The sequence below is a fragment of the Lycorma delicatula genome, chromosome 3 (genome assembly GCF_047948215.1).
Source record: "Lycorma delicatula isolate Av1 chromosome 3, ASM4794821v1, whole genome shotgun sequence".
NCBI lineage: Eukaryota > Metazoa > Arthropoda > Insecta > Hemiptera > Fulgoridae > Lycorma > Lycorma delicatula.
Window position 1 is genome coordinate 98,888,135 of NC_134457.1, and position 18,925 is coordinate 98,907,059.

At 28.8% G+C, this 18,925-nt stretch overlaps 1 protein-coding gene across 12 annotated transcripts in view; it reads left to right on the plus strand.

The window, feature by feature from the left end:
• The window catches only part of LOC142321817 (membralin), a 261,594-nt gene that overhangs the window by 71,278 nt on the left and 171,391 nt on the right, over positions 1 to 18,925 (plus strand). For all 12 annotated transcript variants that reach the window (XM_075360229.1, XM_075360228.1, XM_075360235.1 and 9 more), the window contains one exon: positions 5,745 to 5,835. In XM_075360229.1, the coding sequence (XP_075216344.1) occupies positions 5,745 to 5,835 (91 nt within the window). The remainder of the gene's footprint in view (positions 1 to 5,744; positions 5,836 to 18,925) is intronic.

Below are 18,925 nucleotides of genomic sequence, written 5' to 3' on the forward strand. Positions count from 1 at the left end.
TTAAGCAGTTTACCTGTGGTGGCCATTTTTATGTTGTGCACACCTATTTTTGTGATAGTAAGAGTTTACGGAAAAAATCATAACTAAAAAGCTATTGGTCTTGGAAGGATGAAACAAAAAGCAATTTTAATGTATTTTCTCAAGGTAAAAGATTGGTCCAGTGGTTTATTTATCTATTTCTCTTCTTTCTATGAGAAAATTACCAATAAAGTTGAACATGAAAATGGTGAAATTTCACTTTGGGTAATTTTTTCAAGAGGCAGGGATGGCATACACAGTTGAATTACTTTTTTATATGTAGGTATATGTTAGTAGTTTTACCATAAATAATATTATTGATGATATACGTACCCCTAAATTTTTATGAATTTTTGAAAAATATATTTTTTTTAATTCAAATTTTGGCTACAAATAACTCTGATGGGGTTGGTAATAAAAATCTAAAATTTATACAAATAAAAAGGTTTTTGTGTATTGTACTAATAAAAAATTTATAACCTCTCAAAAATCATGAAAAACCTGTTAAAAGCAATATCATTTTGACTTGCTAAATATGTGCTCCAAGGGTGTTTCTTGTCTTCTTTGCACTTTATATTTTTTATATGTAGCCTCTATGTTGTTGAAGTTGACGTTTACAATATTTTTAAAATAGTTTTTTTTTTAATTGTTAATGTTAGGTTGTAATTTAATGACAGCTTAACCAATTCCAGTAAACTCGTACAATTTAGATTCAAAAATGCTTGTAAAACTTAACCCAAACAGATTTCAATGAGTAGCCTACATCTTTTTTTAAAAATTCATCTTTATTTTTATATTGGTTTATTTTTGTAAACACTATTGAAGGAAAAAATTGTAGCAAAATTTTAATTATTCTTCACTGAAATAACCTGTTTTTAGAGCAATGAAAATTTATTATTTAGTGTGGTTAACCAACAGCTGTGATATCTCTTCTGATAATTCTTTTGAAATTCTGTAAGAACGACCTATCACTATAGTTAGTTCAAGTGGTGTTAACTTTTTCAGGACTTTGCAGATCAGTACAGAATTGCAGAATTTGCAGATTGTACATTTCAGGACATTGTCTTGTTGAGACTTTTGAAATGATATACATGGTTCAGCTGGGTGGAAAAAATGAACCTGCACATCATCATTTTCGAAACTAATATCTACCAGTTTTCCTATCCACCACTGATCGTCATACACACAAGCAATAGAGTCTTTTTCCTTAAGTAAAAGAGGTACAATACTTGACACAGGATGGTCTTCATAGTCCTTGTAGTCTGAAGTAAAGTACAGTAAAGTAAAATTGTTAGAGTTCTAAACAGCTGAAATCTTTGCTATCTCATCTGATTTAATCCAAAAATACTTGATGTTTTTCAGTTTATGATTACAAAATTAATACATTTCATCAGCATTTAGTATTAAATGGCCTTTGTAGGCTTGCCTTTCCCACTTCTTGTTTTGTTTTTGCTTCCACATCATCACAGGTGTGATGATGTGTGATCATGGGATGATCCAAAGAAGTGCTATTTGGCTTCAAGGTCGAAGTCTTTTTTGTAACTGCACAAATTAGCAAAATTGTTTTTATTTTTATACTTATTTTAAAGCACCAACAGTAAAGTAGATGAGTTTTTTAATGTTCTGATGTACATGCTTGATGTGGTCTGTTAAAAGTTTTTGAAAGCAATGAAATGCTGCTGTATTGTGCTTCAAGTGATCACTTAAAATGTAGACACTTTTGTGTTGTAATACATAATTTTCCTTGAAATAGAACGCAAAAGAGTGAACTGTGGCTTGGCTGTTAACCCAGTGGAAGTTTTGTATTTCATCTTGAACAAGAAATGAAAAATTTTCTGCAAAGTCTGCCAACTCCAAACATTATTCTTCACCTAATTCTGATTTTTTTCTTCTTGAAAAACTGAGCTTGATATTTTGACATGAAATGGTGAGTTTTCATTTTTTCCAGTTTTTTCACTAATGATTCGAAAAACTCATCTTTAGTCTGAAGAACAGTAATCATCTTTGACCTATCAGCTGTTATGCACTGTTTGTACGTTAGTATCTAGCGACTCATCTTACTCTTCGGAAAAGTTGAGCATGTCAAACACCGCCGCCTGCTTACCTATACATTTGGTGTATTCATTCATCATACACCTGTAGAGTTATCTTTGTCACAAACAATGATGTATACTAAGTCCTTATAATCAACATTGACTTTGGGACCACATCATTCATGTTCTGGTGGTGGGGCAGACACAAACTGTATATAAGTCCCAGATGCACCAGCCAAGATACGTCATTTTGGATGGAGTTCAAAGAACTTTGATCTTCCAATTTTTTTCACAGGGTTTTCATTTTTAAAGAAGACATACAATTCATTTAAATTTATCAGAATAAGGTGCTTTTGCTTATGCACTTTGACACCATCAACACGCATGCTAACACAATCCTTTTTACCAGGGTACAGCCTGCTATTATTGTCATATTTATAAAATAACACAACCTTTTTAATTGTGTTGTTAATAATTCCTGTTTTATGTCTTTTACTTAACTCCAGTAGAATGCCGTGCTCATTACCTAATTTTCTACTAAATCTAACCAAATGCTCAGACACATTGAACTCTGATATTATTTTAGATCTGGTCCAAGATTGGAGAAGTAAACTGAATTTTAACTTTATCTTCTTTAGAAGTAAAAATACATTTTTCTTTTAGTTTTAAAATAAGATCATCATATTCATGTAAAGAAGATTGAGCTGGATTTTCATTTGCAGAAAGGTTTGAGTCTAAACACAACTCAAGATTAATTTTAATTATTCAGATACCTTGTTTATTTTAAATTTTAATGCTGATGGCCTTTGATCTGTGCTTAATTTTTTCAATTTTGATGTAGGTTATATACCCAAAATGCTACAAGCAGCATCCAGTTGTTCAATATTGTGATGTGGGGCAATGCATTGCTCCTGCTCTTCGCATTCATATAGTTCTTTGTTCTGCTGAGAAAAAATACTTTTGAAAAAGTTAACACAAAGAGACTTTTCCAGGAACTAAATTTAAATTTGGAAAAATGTGTTCTTTAAGAGCTTGCTCTAATGTTATTTGTCTTATGCTTTTCTTAACTGGTTTTTTACGAGTTCTCAAAGGGTCACAACAGAACTGCCTATACAGGTGACTGAGTTTTGACAAAAACCTTTTTTATGATATTTACAAACACTAGTGACATTTGAATTAGCATGTAAAAAAATGTAAAAAAGCATGTAAATGTAAAAAAGTTGTTGGTTTTCATCACAAATTTTAATGAGTTCTTTTGGCACTGTACCATTCACTGTTTTATAACACTTCATTCACGTAAATTACTATGGAACACTGTTCTTCCATTTTTTTATATGAAATTATTTGAAAATAATGTAAATAATTAACTGATTTTAAAATTTGAAAATATTATTAGGTAAAACTTATTTATTTAATAAAGATACTCATGAGTGTCATGGTTAAACACAGGATGAAATTTGAGGCACTTGGTAAAGATGTGAACAAGTCACTCACTAATGTCAGACTTACCAGTCTGACATTAGTGTAGTGTAGTAACTGCAAAGCTAAATGATGCAACAAGCATAAATGAGCATGTCGCAACATGAATTTTCCTGACGGCTGGAGATGACTTCAAGCATCTGTTATAACATGAACACTGCAGTTGAATGGTTCAAACAAGTCTATTTCAACTGTAGTAATAAGTATAAAAATATTAAATTGCCAAGAAGACAAGAAACCCTGTTGGAGCACTAATTTAGTGAGTCAAAATGATATTGCTTGTAACAGGTTTTTTATGATTTTTGAGAGGTTATAACTTTTTTATTAGTACAATGTACAAAAAAACTTCTTTATTTGCCTTAAACATCTATAAAAACACTGTAAGTTGTAAACATTTTGGATTTTTATCACTAGCCCCATCAGAGTTATTTGTAGTAAAAATTTGAATTTAAAAAAAATTAGTTTTCAAAAATCCATAAAAATTTAGGAGTAAGTATATCACCATTATTATTTATGGTAAAACTACTAACATATACTTACATATAAAAAAGTAATTCAAACTGTGTATGCCATCCCTGCCTCTTGAAAAAATTACCAGAAGTGTAATTTCACAGTTTTTCATGTTCAACTTCATTGGTAGTTTTCTTGTTTCTACAAGAAAAATAAATAAGTGGGTAAATAAACCAGTCGACCAATCTTTTACCTTTAGAAAATATGAATAAATTTCTTTTGTTTCATCCTTCTAGGACGAATAGTTTTTTAGTTATGATTTTTTTTGTAAAGCCTTACAATTACAAAAATAGATGGGTGAATGTAACAAAAATGAGTGCCACAGGTAAACTGCTTAAATAAAAAATTTAAAAAAAAATAGTTTTAAGGTTCTGAGACATGTAGGAAACAAGTGGGTAAGTTAAAAGTTTTTTTGAATCTGTCAAGCATTCACTCTTGGGTCACTTCAAATAGATTAATCCACATAAATGTTCTGCTGACATATGTCTGTAATGTATTTATATCATTTTGTCTGTGTTTTTTTTTTCTCTTGATATCTGCATGTTTGCACATATCGTATCTGACATCAGGTAGGTTCCTGCTCTCATTTACTTCCTCTTTTTAACATTCTACTAATCTTGCCCGTTTCTTTGCAGTAATGTCTTCATATAGTCTTTTATTTGTGCTGGAATGATCTCCATTTTTTCCATGTTTTTCTTCCATAACTCATATTAAGTTGAATTTCTTCTATTTTTTCAATATACTCATACCAATGTAAACAACTCATTTATTTCTATTAGATTCTCCTGTTTCTGGTGTTCTCATACGTTGATGTTTCTGACCATGTCACTTTTCACCTTGGCCTCTTTTGTTGATTTGTGAAACTTTATTTCCTCAGCCTGCACTCTACTCCATTTTTTCTCTTTCTGTTTTATTGCCCAAGTTTTTGTTCATACATTGTTACTATAGACAGGGTGTATAGATAGGGTGTAATTAAGTTTGCTTTTTCTGTCATTTCTTATTTTACATCAGTTATTTTGACATCATGTACTTCACCTCATCTCTGATATCAATACATTCATTGAATATAAAAATTTAGATAATTTTTAGTATGTCTGTTTAGTTCTATGCCATTTTATGGTTATCATTTCCATCTAAGTAATATTATATTATTCCTCCCTTTGCTTAAGAGACCATATGAATTGGAGCAAAGAGTAGATAAGCTTTTTTAGTTTCTGCTTAAACCACATCACATTTCCATATGCTCAAAATAGATAAATGTGTAAAAGTCAGTGACTGATGTAATTAAATAAAAAATAAATTACAAACTGTCTGCCTGTTGTAAAGCAGAAGGAGAGCCACCTCTGTTATATCTTTGATCCAGTTCTGGTGCTGGAGTTGTATTTTTTATTTACTGACCATCTGTTTGGTTCAGTACACATTGTAAAATCTCTGTCCTCATTGGTATAACAAAATTTCATTTTTATATTTTTTGCAGTAAATCATCTGTTGATTTCATAGCTTTATGTAACAGATATGAGACCTAGTTGTAGTATTGAGTAAGATCAGATCAGTTTTCAGGCTTTTGTTTTATGAAAATGTTTGGTTATATCTACGACTTGTTAAAATATTAGCACTTACTCTATTATTGAATGCAAATATTAATTTTCCTTTTTATGGATTACTGTATTACATGTTCACAATTCAGCTTTGAAATTGTTTCAGGAATGTTGTAACTGGTGAACATTATCGTTTTGTGAGCATGTGGATGGCACGGACATCATATATTGCTGCGTTTTTTATTATGCTTGTTTTTGTAAGTATAACAATTCATACTACTTGAATTTTTGCACTTTTGGTCGCTGCCTTCAGTTAATTCTTTGTTTATATTTTTACTTATTTCTCATTTGTTTTTTTGTTCTTTTTTGCCATTTACTTATCTTCGGCTAAACTGTAAGATTTTTTTCTTTAGTATTTTTATTAGGAACATTTACATATTTACAGTATTGATAGTAAGATCCTAATATTATTAAAATCCTGACTTGTAAATTGCAAAAAAATTAAAACTTATTTAAAATTGTTTCGTTGATTATTATAATTTATTTACTCTAAACAGCTTTGTATTAAGTTATATATTAGTGATTGATTTTTTTTTATTGCTGTAAATGGGTAAGCATGCTTCTATGGTCACTTTTAAATTAGTTATTGCTATTTAAATTTGTATCAATTTTTCATCATTGTTTCATTCTGTTGTTAACAGCTGCATCTATTTTTTACTGAAAACATTCAGACATCAATAAGAGTACAGATTATAAGATTTGTTACGTGTATTATATTTTGAATATTTTCAATGTTAATAAAATTGTTATAATATTTTTGTGGCAGTAAGGAAAAATGACATTGTGGGAAGGAGTTATAAATGTTAATGCAAAATTATGATGAAGTTTGGTTATATTAACCCGAAAATACAATTTTACCTTTTTTTATGTTTTTGTTAACTTTTAGAATATGAAAATAAAATTATCAAAATTTTATTTGCATGCATTTACTTACTCCTGCCATGCATTTACTTCTGTTACCTAATTGATTGTGAATAATTCAAATATTTAAACAATTTTAATCTATCTGCATTGTTTTTTTAATCTTGTGATATTTTGAAATTTATTGAACTGATATTTTGAAATTTATTGAACACCATGCAATTTCAGTATTACTGTACAGAAAGTAGAGTTTTTCATTAAACCATTAAACTTAATTTGACTTAGAATTAATTAAGTAATTTAGAATTAATTTGAGTTAGAATTGCTTTTGTTAAGGAGTAAGATTACATGAGAATATGGCTGCTCTGATGATTCCTGGGTACCTTTGCTTAAACTGCCTTTGTTGTGTAGATGTCTCATGAATTGCTTGTTAGTACTTTCCTTCTAGATCATGCAATACTTATGTTAGATCATAAACTTATATATGAGCAAAAAATGATCTATTTTAGTATTGTCCTGTGTAACATCATAGTTAATGATATTTGATCTGGCAAAGGTCAACTGCCAAGAAAATGATTCTTTTAAGCAGACTCTTTTATATCTCTTTTAAGCTATTTGTGGTAATTTAAGAAAATGCGTGAAATATAAAATAAATATATGAAATAAAACTGGTCAACACAATTTTTGAAACTAGAAAAGAAGTGGGTTTTCAAAAATATTCATTTTGTCATATAACATTCATTAAATTATTTCTACCTAGAGTTATATATCATTGTAATTTTAATGCATAAAAGCTGAGGAACTTAGTATTGTTTTAGTAATCACTACACGACGTGTTGTAGGCACACCACTGCTGCCAAGCCCTTCAGGCAGGTTGCCCTTGTGGGCGGCATCTCTGAATACAATTATTAGGTGTCCAAAATATATAATCTTGTATAAAAATATCTTTTTTTGAATGATGAAGATTGATATAACAAAAGTTAAATTAGAAATTTAACTCTAAAAATTGATACCAATAACTCGGGATTTTCTGCTATTGATTGGTACATTCTGGAGCCTTCTTTTTGGTTATAGTTCATTATTTTATGAAGAAAATCAGTCACCTAAATAACAAAATACATTATTAATATATATTTTGCATATATAATGATATATAATAGTATAACACCATGACCACCATGAGACATGTACTAATGAATCGGGGTTTTCTGCTAGTGATCGGTACATTCTGGTGCTAAGCTAAGGGGAAAAGACACATACAAATACTCTTTAGTAGGGGTAGGATGTTTATTCACATCTAATCTCCTATATGCCTAATGTTATAGCCTAATTGTATGCCAATGTAGAAACACAATTGACAAATAAACAAATGTGCAGCAGACAATGCACAAATGTAAATAGGCAAAAGGATATAAGTCATTCTACTTAAACAGATTTCCCTAGGTCAGTGTGACAAGATCTTGATTGTGTATGAAACTTGTAAGTTTTTTGTGGTGGGGGTTTTTATTATTATGTGCTTTAATCAAAGAATTATAACTTTTCATAATTTATATAAATTTTAGTTAGATGAAACTCTTTCATACTTAAAACCGTTTTCAAGAACTGTGCATTACAATTTATGCAATTTGTATTATATTATATATTTATATATATATGAGTTTTGTGACTGTTTTATTTTAAACCAGAATCAAAGAATTTTATTAACTAATATAAGTGCCTTAATACATATAAATTTGTTTTAGATAGTTAAAGCTTTATTTTGGGAATTTTCATGTAAATTAGAACTATAAAGTTCTACAAATATTTTTTGTTTGCAGAAAATTTATGAAACTAATAGCAACACTGCTTGTAAACTTTATTTTGATTGTCATTTGGGAGACCAATTAAAACCTATGCTTCATTTATAGCATCATCAGGTATTTAATTAACTAACCCAATGATTACAAAGGAAAAATAGTATTTATTTTTTTAGAGTACTAATAATTTGGTAAGAGCCACCAAATCATTATGAATATCACTTTACGGTTTTACTTCAAAAAAATAAAAGCAGTATTATGTTTCGAAATGTTCCTTCAGCTATGAGGCCAGCACTTCCTGGTGCATTCTTGCTGATTTCATCAACTTCAGCTTGATTTCTTGCAAGAAATTTCTGATTCTGATGAAGGTTCTCCTGATATTGCAGAAACATTGACTTGAAGCGATAAAATATTTATATCAGAAGAATCAAATACTCAACCACACCTCACCATATAAAAATAACTCATTGATATAGTGTTCATCACTGGTGTTTTTCTAAAGAACAAATGAAACTTCTACATTCACATTTGAAGGAATGAGATTTGTTAGATAAATATACCAAAATTTCATTGAACAGAAACCAAAATTTAATGAATACTTTATTGTGGATGGCTTAATCTGTTCCTCTTTGTTGTTAATGGACTGATTTTTGACCTGGGTATTACATATGCTGTTGATGATTGGAATTTATTTATAAACTTATTAAAAAAAGGTTGAAGGTTGTGTTATTGCATAATTCAGAAGTTCCTAGAAGTTTGCATAGAGGTTCCTATGCAAACTAAAATGAATTGTGTGTGCGTGTGCGTATTTTTAAATGATCTAAAATGTTCATTATATCTTTCTTTAAAGGATCTATTTGTTTCACAAATATATATTTTTTCACAGTTGCATTTTATTTTATAAATACCGGAAGAATCATATTTATTTTTTACTTTTTTATCATTATAATATTTTTAATGTTTTATTATATGATTATCAAGTATATAAGCAGGTTTATATTTTTTGTCATTATATGCGTCAATTGAGATTACTATAATTTTATTTGTATAATAATATTTTATATAAATTTTTTCACTATTTTTATTTTTATTTATGGGTATTAATATAGTAATGTTTGTGTTATTGAAAAATTCTGGATTTTGTTTTTTATTTATATTACATAAGTCAACAAAATTAAGGAATTCGAAAGTTGTTTATAATCTGATAACTGATTTTTATGTTACATTGTGCGCTGATTTCAAATATGGCCATTGTTTTTTTCTATCACATAAGAATTTTTCACAGTACTAAAAAAAGAAAATTGAAAAAAAGATGTATTGTATATGCTTCATCTTTAAAAAGTTTATGAATTTCTGGACCAGTGAATACACCTTATTTCACTTTGGCTTCTGACAGTTGTGGAAACTTATGTTATATGTATTTAAGACACTCTCCTTCTTCAGTTAGAGCCTTTACATATTTTTACATCAATCCCAGTTTGACGTATAGTGGAGGTAGAAGGATTTTCCGTGGATCAACAAAACTTTTTTGTATTACATTTTTTCTCCTAGTAATACTCTACGTAGCCATTCTTTTCTGGTCCAATGATCTTTCTTGTCTTGGCTGTCCCATTCACACAAGAAGCAGGGATATTTGGTATATCCTCCCTGCTGCCCAAGAAGCATAGAAAGTACTTTAGGTCGATACATATTATCCATTCATGATTGCAATATTTCAGTTTAGATAGAATTAATTCTAAATTCTTGTAGCATTCTCTCAGATACATGCAGTGTCCTACTGGCACTGAAGGATATTTATTGCCATTATGAAGAATAACAGCTTTGAGGCTTCTTTTGGACGCGTCAATAAATAGCCTCCATTTATTCACATCATACTTTGTGTTCAACTGCTTCATTGTACCAGGAACATTGTTACAGCATTGTTAAATTAATCTCCCATCTTCAGAAAAGTGCGAAATAAAGACTTTTCTCTGTATCTGTACCATGAGAAAGAAGTACTAGGGGTCAATGAGTTTTTTCTTTTAATGTAGATCCTAAAAGTTTGCTGAATGTTAAGGAAGACTTAAATCTGTGACCAAGTCATTCAGTTCATGCTGTGAAAAAATTTGTGGTTCAGAACTATCAGAAATAAAATCAACATCAACATCATCGTCATCATCCTGGAACTCTGTTTCAGAGTTGTTCAGTATATCTTCCAGTTTTTCTGGAACTGAAGGTACAGCTATACTAGGGCCGTGAGGTACAGGAGGGTGTATTGCCGAATAACAATTTGAATACACAAATTTTTTTCTTAATTTTTTAAGTTGAACCCTTGTACATTACAAGAATAAAAGAGCAATCATCACTGTGATTTTGTGGTTCTCTCCAAATCATGATACTCCAAACCATTTGTCCATTTGCATAGCTCTTCCACACAAGTAGAACAAACTGTATGAGGGGCCCATGTTTTATCTTTGTTACCATGTTTTACCCCAAAATAGGTGTACACTTTTTTAACAAAGTCTAATATTTCTTTGATGTTTCTTCATCACAAACTCCCTGAAAATATAACAGGTTAAGTGAATTAATGTAATCTTTGAAGCCATTTTGAAATATAAAAACACAACGACAGCAAAAATAAAATAACTTCAAAAAATGAAAGAAAGCTAAACACTATAGAAGGTTTAGAAAACTAGTTAACACTAGTAAAACCCTTTAACACAATGTTCTAATTGCGACTGATTTATTTTTATTTCACTAGAGTGAAGGGGAGTAGGAGTGAGTGAGTGAATTATGTTTAGCTTAGCTAATAGCTTGACAAAAATGACTTGTGAAGTCACTCTTAATTAATCATTACATCATCTTATTAGTCACTCATGTTGCTGTTTCAAATGAATATTATGAACACTACTTGTATTCATTTCATATAACCAAACCAATAATAAAGTATCAAAAAAATTAACACAGGTTTAATTTTTTATTCAACATTTTGTAAATAAAATATAAATGTTTTACTTACAGAATATAAAATATTTTATAAATAAAATATAAATATGTAATAATATACAATATTGATTACACTGATATAAACATAATTTTTGTTTCCTAACATGCGATATATGATTTTAATCTGTTTTTTGATGCTGAAAACGAATATGAACTCATAATCTTTTTATCACCCACCATTTTTGAAAAATGTTTAAATTTTAATTTAAGGATTTTCTTATTTTTCAACATATAGTTAACATTTTAAGCTCCTATATTGTATTATGTTAGTTTATTTTTTATTGTTTATTTTTTAACTTTGTTAACATAATTAGTAAGCTATAAATAAAACACTAATTGTTCTGTATATTTAAGAGGATGGCTGAAAGGTACACAGAAAGCTTTGCCATTTGGTGCTTACCCATGGTTTGGTATGAACCAAAGGATCATGTAACTGATTGTTACTTTTGTTTAACAAGTGTGTCTGGAATTTCAAAAAATCTAAACATACTGTAAAATATCCTTCATTGCAATCTGCATTCAGGCCTGTATCTCACAGTGAAATAATTCCAGTTCCTGAGCCATCTGTGAATGTATATTTCAAAAGCAGCGATGAAGAATCGGGCAGTATTGAAGAAGACAATGATTATTTTGATTTTGAATTATAATAAGTCATATCTTACATCACAAGGTGAAGTAAATGACTTGGTTAGGGATTGGAATTAATTTTTAAAAAATATAAAAATTTTGGGCTTTCGAAGCCGACAAAAAGAATTTTTTCAGTACTATATTGATGAAAATAATTTGGTTTATTACACAAATATTGATGAGCTTATGTTGGACTTAGGACAAGTTCATAAATCTGAGGACTAGCGCCTTTTCATAGATTCGTCCAAGTATAGTTTAAAAGTGGTTCTACTACACAACAGTAACAAATATCCTTCTATACCAATCGCTTATGATGTTATTTTGAAAGAGACATACGATATGATGAAAGACGATCTTGAGAAAATAAATTATAAAAAACATAGCTGGAACATATGTGGTGATTTGAAGGTTGTAGCTATTTTGTTAGGCATACAGTTAGGCTATACTAAGTATATGTGTTTTCTTTGGGAATGGGACAGCTGAGCTAGGGATAAACATTATGTTACCAAAGAGTGAAAGAAATGAGATAACTTAACTCCAAATGGGAAAAAATTATTCATGAGCCCGTGGTTGAACCCAAAAAAATATTTTTACCCCCTCTCCATATCAAGCCAGAACTAATGAAAAATTTTGTAAAAGCATTGAAGAAGGATAGTCCTGGATTTTTGTGCATTGGGCAGAAATTTCAGCATGTAAGTGAAGGAAAAATTAAAGAAGGAATATTTGTTGGTCCTCAAATAAAAGAGTTAGTGAAAATTATGTATTTATTCAATGTTAAATAATGTAGTAAGTGCACCTTGGGCTTCATTTAATAAAGACGTTTGAAAAAGTTTTTTAAAAAAAACAAAAATCTGGGAATTACCACAATATTGTTAATCAACTTCTTACTTCATACAGAGCTATGGGCTGTAATATGTCTTTGAAAATACATTTCCTCCACTTGCATATGGAGTTTTTCCTTGACAATCTTGGAGATATAAGTGACAAACACGGTGAACGTTTCCACCAAGACATTTCGGTGATGGAAAGCCACTGTAAAGGGAAATGGAATACTGTCATGCTAACCAATTAGCATAACCAAAAGCAAGTTTTGTGTAATTTAAGGGCATGATACATTAAAATTATCTTCACACCAATCAAGTGGATAAGACTTTTCATATAATATTTATTATGAAAAATTTATTTATTTAAAGATTATGAAAATATTGATTATGAAAAAAAAAGTATATTGTGAATCATAAAAAAATTTTACTTCCAGGTTTTTGATTTTTTGTTTGCTATAATTACAAAACATTACCTGATTCTGCCTATGGGATTTTTATTACAAATATTGCATCAACATTTGTTTGTGTGCACTATCAAGGTCGTGAGGTCAAGATCTTCCTATCTAGTATCAGTTTTACATTCCTTGTTCTAAATTTTCTGTCCTGACTAGATGAAAAAAGTCTAAAAAGGTTTTTCTCAAAACTGGCTGAAATGAGTGGTGAAGCATTTCACAGTTGTTCTGTATCAGATTGTATACTTGATACTACATAATGAGGGATCTAGAGGGCTCTACTCTTTTCATGGCAAAAGTATTTAGATTTTTAAGTCTATTTCCAGTGGGATGATTAAGATCACATTTTACACGATTGTAGCAAGACAAGTTATTGTCATAGAGTTTTGATGTAAAGTGTCTTACTAATAAATTATGTTGAATCGTATGTATTTATTTTCCATCATGTGTGAATTATCAAAAGATTGTGTATAAATTCTTTTGAACAGAATTTTTTACCCAAAAGTTTTAAGTTTCTGATTTCAAAAATTTAATCAATACACTCCTTTGTAAGAAAACGAGTAGGAAAACTATGGACATTAATTTGTATGTTACAATGATTGATTAAAAAAAAATAATAAATAAAAAATAGCCTGATTACATTATAGTTATGAGTAATAGGATATATTCAATGCTGATGAAGCAGGGCTATTTTAAGGTGCTTCTGAATAAAACATTGAAATTTTAAGGGGCAAAACTTTTATATTAATTACAGTAAATAACTTGGTGTTTTAGCTTTTAATCTGAAAGTATATTGTTTTTAGTGTTAGAATTGTTGGCCTGTCATACCTAGTTATTTTTAATAATTCTATAATATTTACATGCTATAAAATATTAATATTTAAAACTAAACTTCTGTAATTAAAGGTATAAAGAACGATAATTATCTGCAAATAACTAAATTCAAATTTACATAAATATATTTTTGTTAATGAAAAAATTATTTATTGTGTACTAAGGAAGTGTAGTAAAGATAAAAGAATGTAAAAAGAACCATTTTATTTTTTTAATTATAAAAAACACAGACACACACACATGAATTAAGTTTTATTCTTCTATAAAACTCATAAATCATAAAAAACTATTAAAAAAAAGTTCTCTTATAGATACTTTGTAGGTTTACATTCATTATGAAAACATAATGAAACAATCACAAAACCACAACATGAAACAACCACAAAAGTGAAAACAGTCACAATTATAAAAATATAATGTGGGTACATAAAAACACAAAGTAGAAATACTAACTAGTACTAAAATTTTAATTTCTAAAAAAACATATGCAACTTAAACATTCACTGAAATTTTTTTTCTCTATTTACCTGCTGTTCTGATTTTTTTTTAACACATTGTATTAGTATAATTAGTATACAACACTAGTGTATATAGGTAGTTTTTTGTCTACAAGTTTTGAACCTTGAAAATATGCGATGACACCATGTTTGCTTCATCAGCAACTGGCATATAAGTGGATCCCACTGTTACGCAACCTGCTCATTACATTGCTACTTGGCATATATTTTTCCATTTGTTCTTGGATATTAGTCAGTAGTAATAGTTTTTAAAATTTATATAGCAGTATTCTGTCAGAGCAATGTTAGGCTTCTTAGGTTATAATTTATTAAAATTATTATTATCTTTTATTACCACATATGATCACTTTACTCGGTCCATTAACCAAGTGTCTTCAATGGGACTGTTTGGGCCTTGTGATCCTCCGAGTACTTTTTTATATGTTTCGATCTTTGTGTCCTCTGTAGTGTTAAAAATTTTTGTGTTGTGAATTTTTTTTGTGAGTGTGAAGCGAGCGTTTTTATTTTTGATTTTCATGTTTAATTTTATCTTACCTGTGGTGTCTTCGGTGTAAGGCCAATTTCCTTCAGATCCTCTCTTATTACTCTGATCCATTTGCATCCTGTCTTGCTATTTTTTGAATTGAGATTGTGCTGTACTAGTTGTTTCAGAAGTTTTGAATCTTGCATACTCATGATTTGACCAAAAAATCCTAGTCTTCTCTTACTCATGGTATCAGTGATGGGTTCTAACTCATTTAAAAGAGTTGATGCAGGTTCTTCCAATTATTTTTTCGATTTTCTACATTCCGTCTGTCTTTGATTGTTCATTCAAGTGGAAGAGTGCATAAGTGGCGGCTGTATTCTGTGAAATTATAATATAATTTCCCAAAAAAAGATTTATATATATTTATATTGCAATTTTTTCTTTTGTGAGTAATAATTTTCTGATATGCAATAAAAATTACAAAAATATCAGAAGATAAATGGTAATAATTTTCATCTTTATAGTATTGGTTTTCATCTTTATAGTATATTTATAGCATTGGTTATGAGAAAATAGCTTTTATTAGAACATTAAAGTATGATTATAAAGATTACATGATGATCATGAACATTAGAACAATTAATAAAAATTAGTATAATTTTTATAGTAGTAAGTAATAAAATTTGTCACAAGTAGCCTGTATTTTAATTTACTATATTCTAATAATTATTTTTCAGGTTGTCAAAAATAAATAAAGTGTAGTTGGAAGAAGTAGTTGTTAATCTAATATAAGTTCCAATTCTTCATCCGATCCAATTTTGTCTAGTTGTATTTTGTGTAATGTTCTAGTTCCCAGAAGTATAAGACTGGCGATTCCTTTCTGAAAAAAAAGTTGAAATTAGATATTACAAAATTGTAAGCATTTTTAGAATGCTATTAATATTACATTCCATTTTTAATATCACATTTTCTAATTTTAAAAGTTTTCAGATTTAAAAAAAAAAAAAATTAAACCAATTAGAATACAATTATATGATGCATATTTTCAATATGAAATGAAAATAAAAAAAAAAAAATTAAGATAAAATATGAATACTTCAAAAAATTTTCTTCAAGATAAAATTGGGAGTTAAATTAGGACCTAAAAAAAATCACATCAAAAACAAATTTCATAAAACAATAATAGAACTGATTGTGTGATTTTATAAGTAAACTAGGCCTTCTTATAATTTATTTACTATGATATGAACAATACTAAGAAAAAATAAGTTTTTTGTTTTGTTTATTTTCAAAGAATTTTTAAAAAAGATAAAATATTTTCTAAATCTTTTTGTTAGTAATAAGTTAATATTGTGAACTTGTTGAAAATAAATTACTAAAAAACTAATAAAATTTAAAAAAAATTGTAATAACCTGATTTTCTGTAAGTCAGACTATCTCCAAGATGTAAAAAATTATCTGTTTTGCAACAAAGCTGTACAAGTATAAAACAACAAAAAGTAAAAAGCTACATAACCAAATGGAAGAATTGTTTCTCACTTCTAATTTGCAATAAAGAAACCCTTAATGGATGCTTACAAAAAGTAGGAGAGGATAAAAGAATGCTTTACTCATTGCTTGGAGAGCAATTCCTCATCTATGACACTGCCACGGTGTCATCAGCACTGAATGTACTAAAAAAAGCATTGTTCGGGAAGCATATGACCTGTAATATTTTGCACATGATCCGAAACCATAGATGTGGCAGACAGCAGGGTATGGAAAATAACAAAATTAAGTCTTACCTAACAAATCTTACAAATTAACAAAAATATGATTTAGGATCGTTAATTCTGTTTCTGGTTACTGGTTAAGAAGATGAAAAATCTGAGAAGAGTCTTGAATGTGGCATGCCGAAGTAATAAGGGAAAATTTAAACTTTATTGCTGGTGAGAATAAAACAACTAATATCTGGCATTGATGTTATTGCATTGAAATTGTATTTTTACCATAAAATGCAAGAAGAGTCCTAAAGCTGATCGATCAGAATATCATAAAATACTTTTAAGGCCTCTGCAGGGTAAATATATAGGTTTTTTTAGGGGATGGATGAATTAAGAGGCCTTTGCACGTTACAGAAAGCTGTTTGAGGTGAGGATGGTGTTAAAGATGAAATACATTGGTTTTAAAAAAAAATTAAAATGGGTTAAGTGATAAAAGTGACTAAACTTTGTTGGTAATATGTAGGTTCACAAACAAGTGTGAACCAAGCTAATGTGCAGAGTTTGAAGCAAGCAAAACATGTTCTGTTGTGAAACAACAGAACATTGGAAAAATGTCAGTTTTGAAGATAAAAATTTATTCATTTAGTGAGAGATAGAAAAGGATGATGCTTACTTAATCGAACAATGTACTAATCATAATAGAATAATTTTTTTAAATAATAAAGTGTTTTTAAAATACACCTTTTAATATTACAGTGTGAAGGGATCAGCCAATAACGGTGTCAAAGAGAGATTATAGCAGTAGAAAAATTTATTATAGCAGTTACACATAAAGAGTTATGATAAACAGTTCTTGAAATAAATTATTGGAAAACAAGATTACCCTCAAAAACAGTTCACAAAGAATTTATTTAAAATAAAAAACTAGATGGCCATTTTTATTGTCAAACAATCATTGTGAATGGATTCTCGGAGAAAGTATAAAAGAAAATAATAAATGGATAAAAAAAAACAAAAACATACTGACAAGTAATACGTTGTTTCAAAGTTCTATTAATTTGTCAATTAATATATATTTTTTGTTATTTCTTATTTATTTATTTACAAATTTATTTTCTGTTATATATTTTTCCTCAGTGTTTTCAGTAATGATGTTTTAAATTTGAAATAAAATTGTTTGAATTGTTTTAGAGTATAATTCTGTTTTATAATTTATTGTAATATACGCGTTTTACTTATTTTTTTATTTATTAATTTTATTATTACTGGATGCTACAATAGATGAACAATCAGTTATTGTGATGAAATATTATTTGATAATGATGTTCATTAAATAAAAAAAAATCTAGACTTACTGGGATTCAAACCTGAACTAGCTGTATATGGAGCCTTATAGTTTGCCTTATAAGACTAAATTAAAAATATGATATAATACATACCATGCTAATGTAGAATCGAACAGAAATTCACACATTTCTATTGTATGCAAATGTACTGCTAGAATCGTGCAAACATTTTAGTTCATTTCATGTTTTTTTTCTTTTTTGACGTATTTTTATTTATTTATAAGTATAAAGTATACTTAGCTTGTTATTTTGAGAAGGTAAATAGATGAATATTAAAGATATAAAAATAAGTCAAAATAACATAGCTTAAAATATGATCTTAAAATCAAGTGTGCCATTGTCTGTAATGAAAGTAGAAGCTTGCCTGTCCTCATTCGTAACTCATTAAGGCTGTTTGTCTGTGCTGGCTGGGCTGGCGTCTGTCTCTTCCCCTCTTCTGGCTTCAATCTCCTCCCTCTTATCATAGATGTTGCTCCCATTTTCCATTCCCTTCCTTCGTCACTATATTCATCCTCATGCACTCATAACAAATAGTATCAATGGGCTCTGATTACATTTTACTCAAATTGTGTAATAACTGTTCGAAGTAGATAAATTCATCTGTGTTATGTTGCTGGTTTGAGTGTTAGTGTTGTTTGTGTGCATTTGTTTACTGTACATATATATTTATTATTATTATTATTTTTTTTTTGTAGATTAGAGCTTAACATGAACTCTGTTATTTTATTAGTATATAAAATTCTTAGTCAAATTATTTTTCATCACCTCAGTTTTCTTTGGTGTTTTGTTGTGTAAACTGTTGAATCAGAAGTAAAATATTAATAAAGTAAATAAGAAAAAATTAAGCTCCCTTTTAATTAAACTAATACTTTACT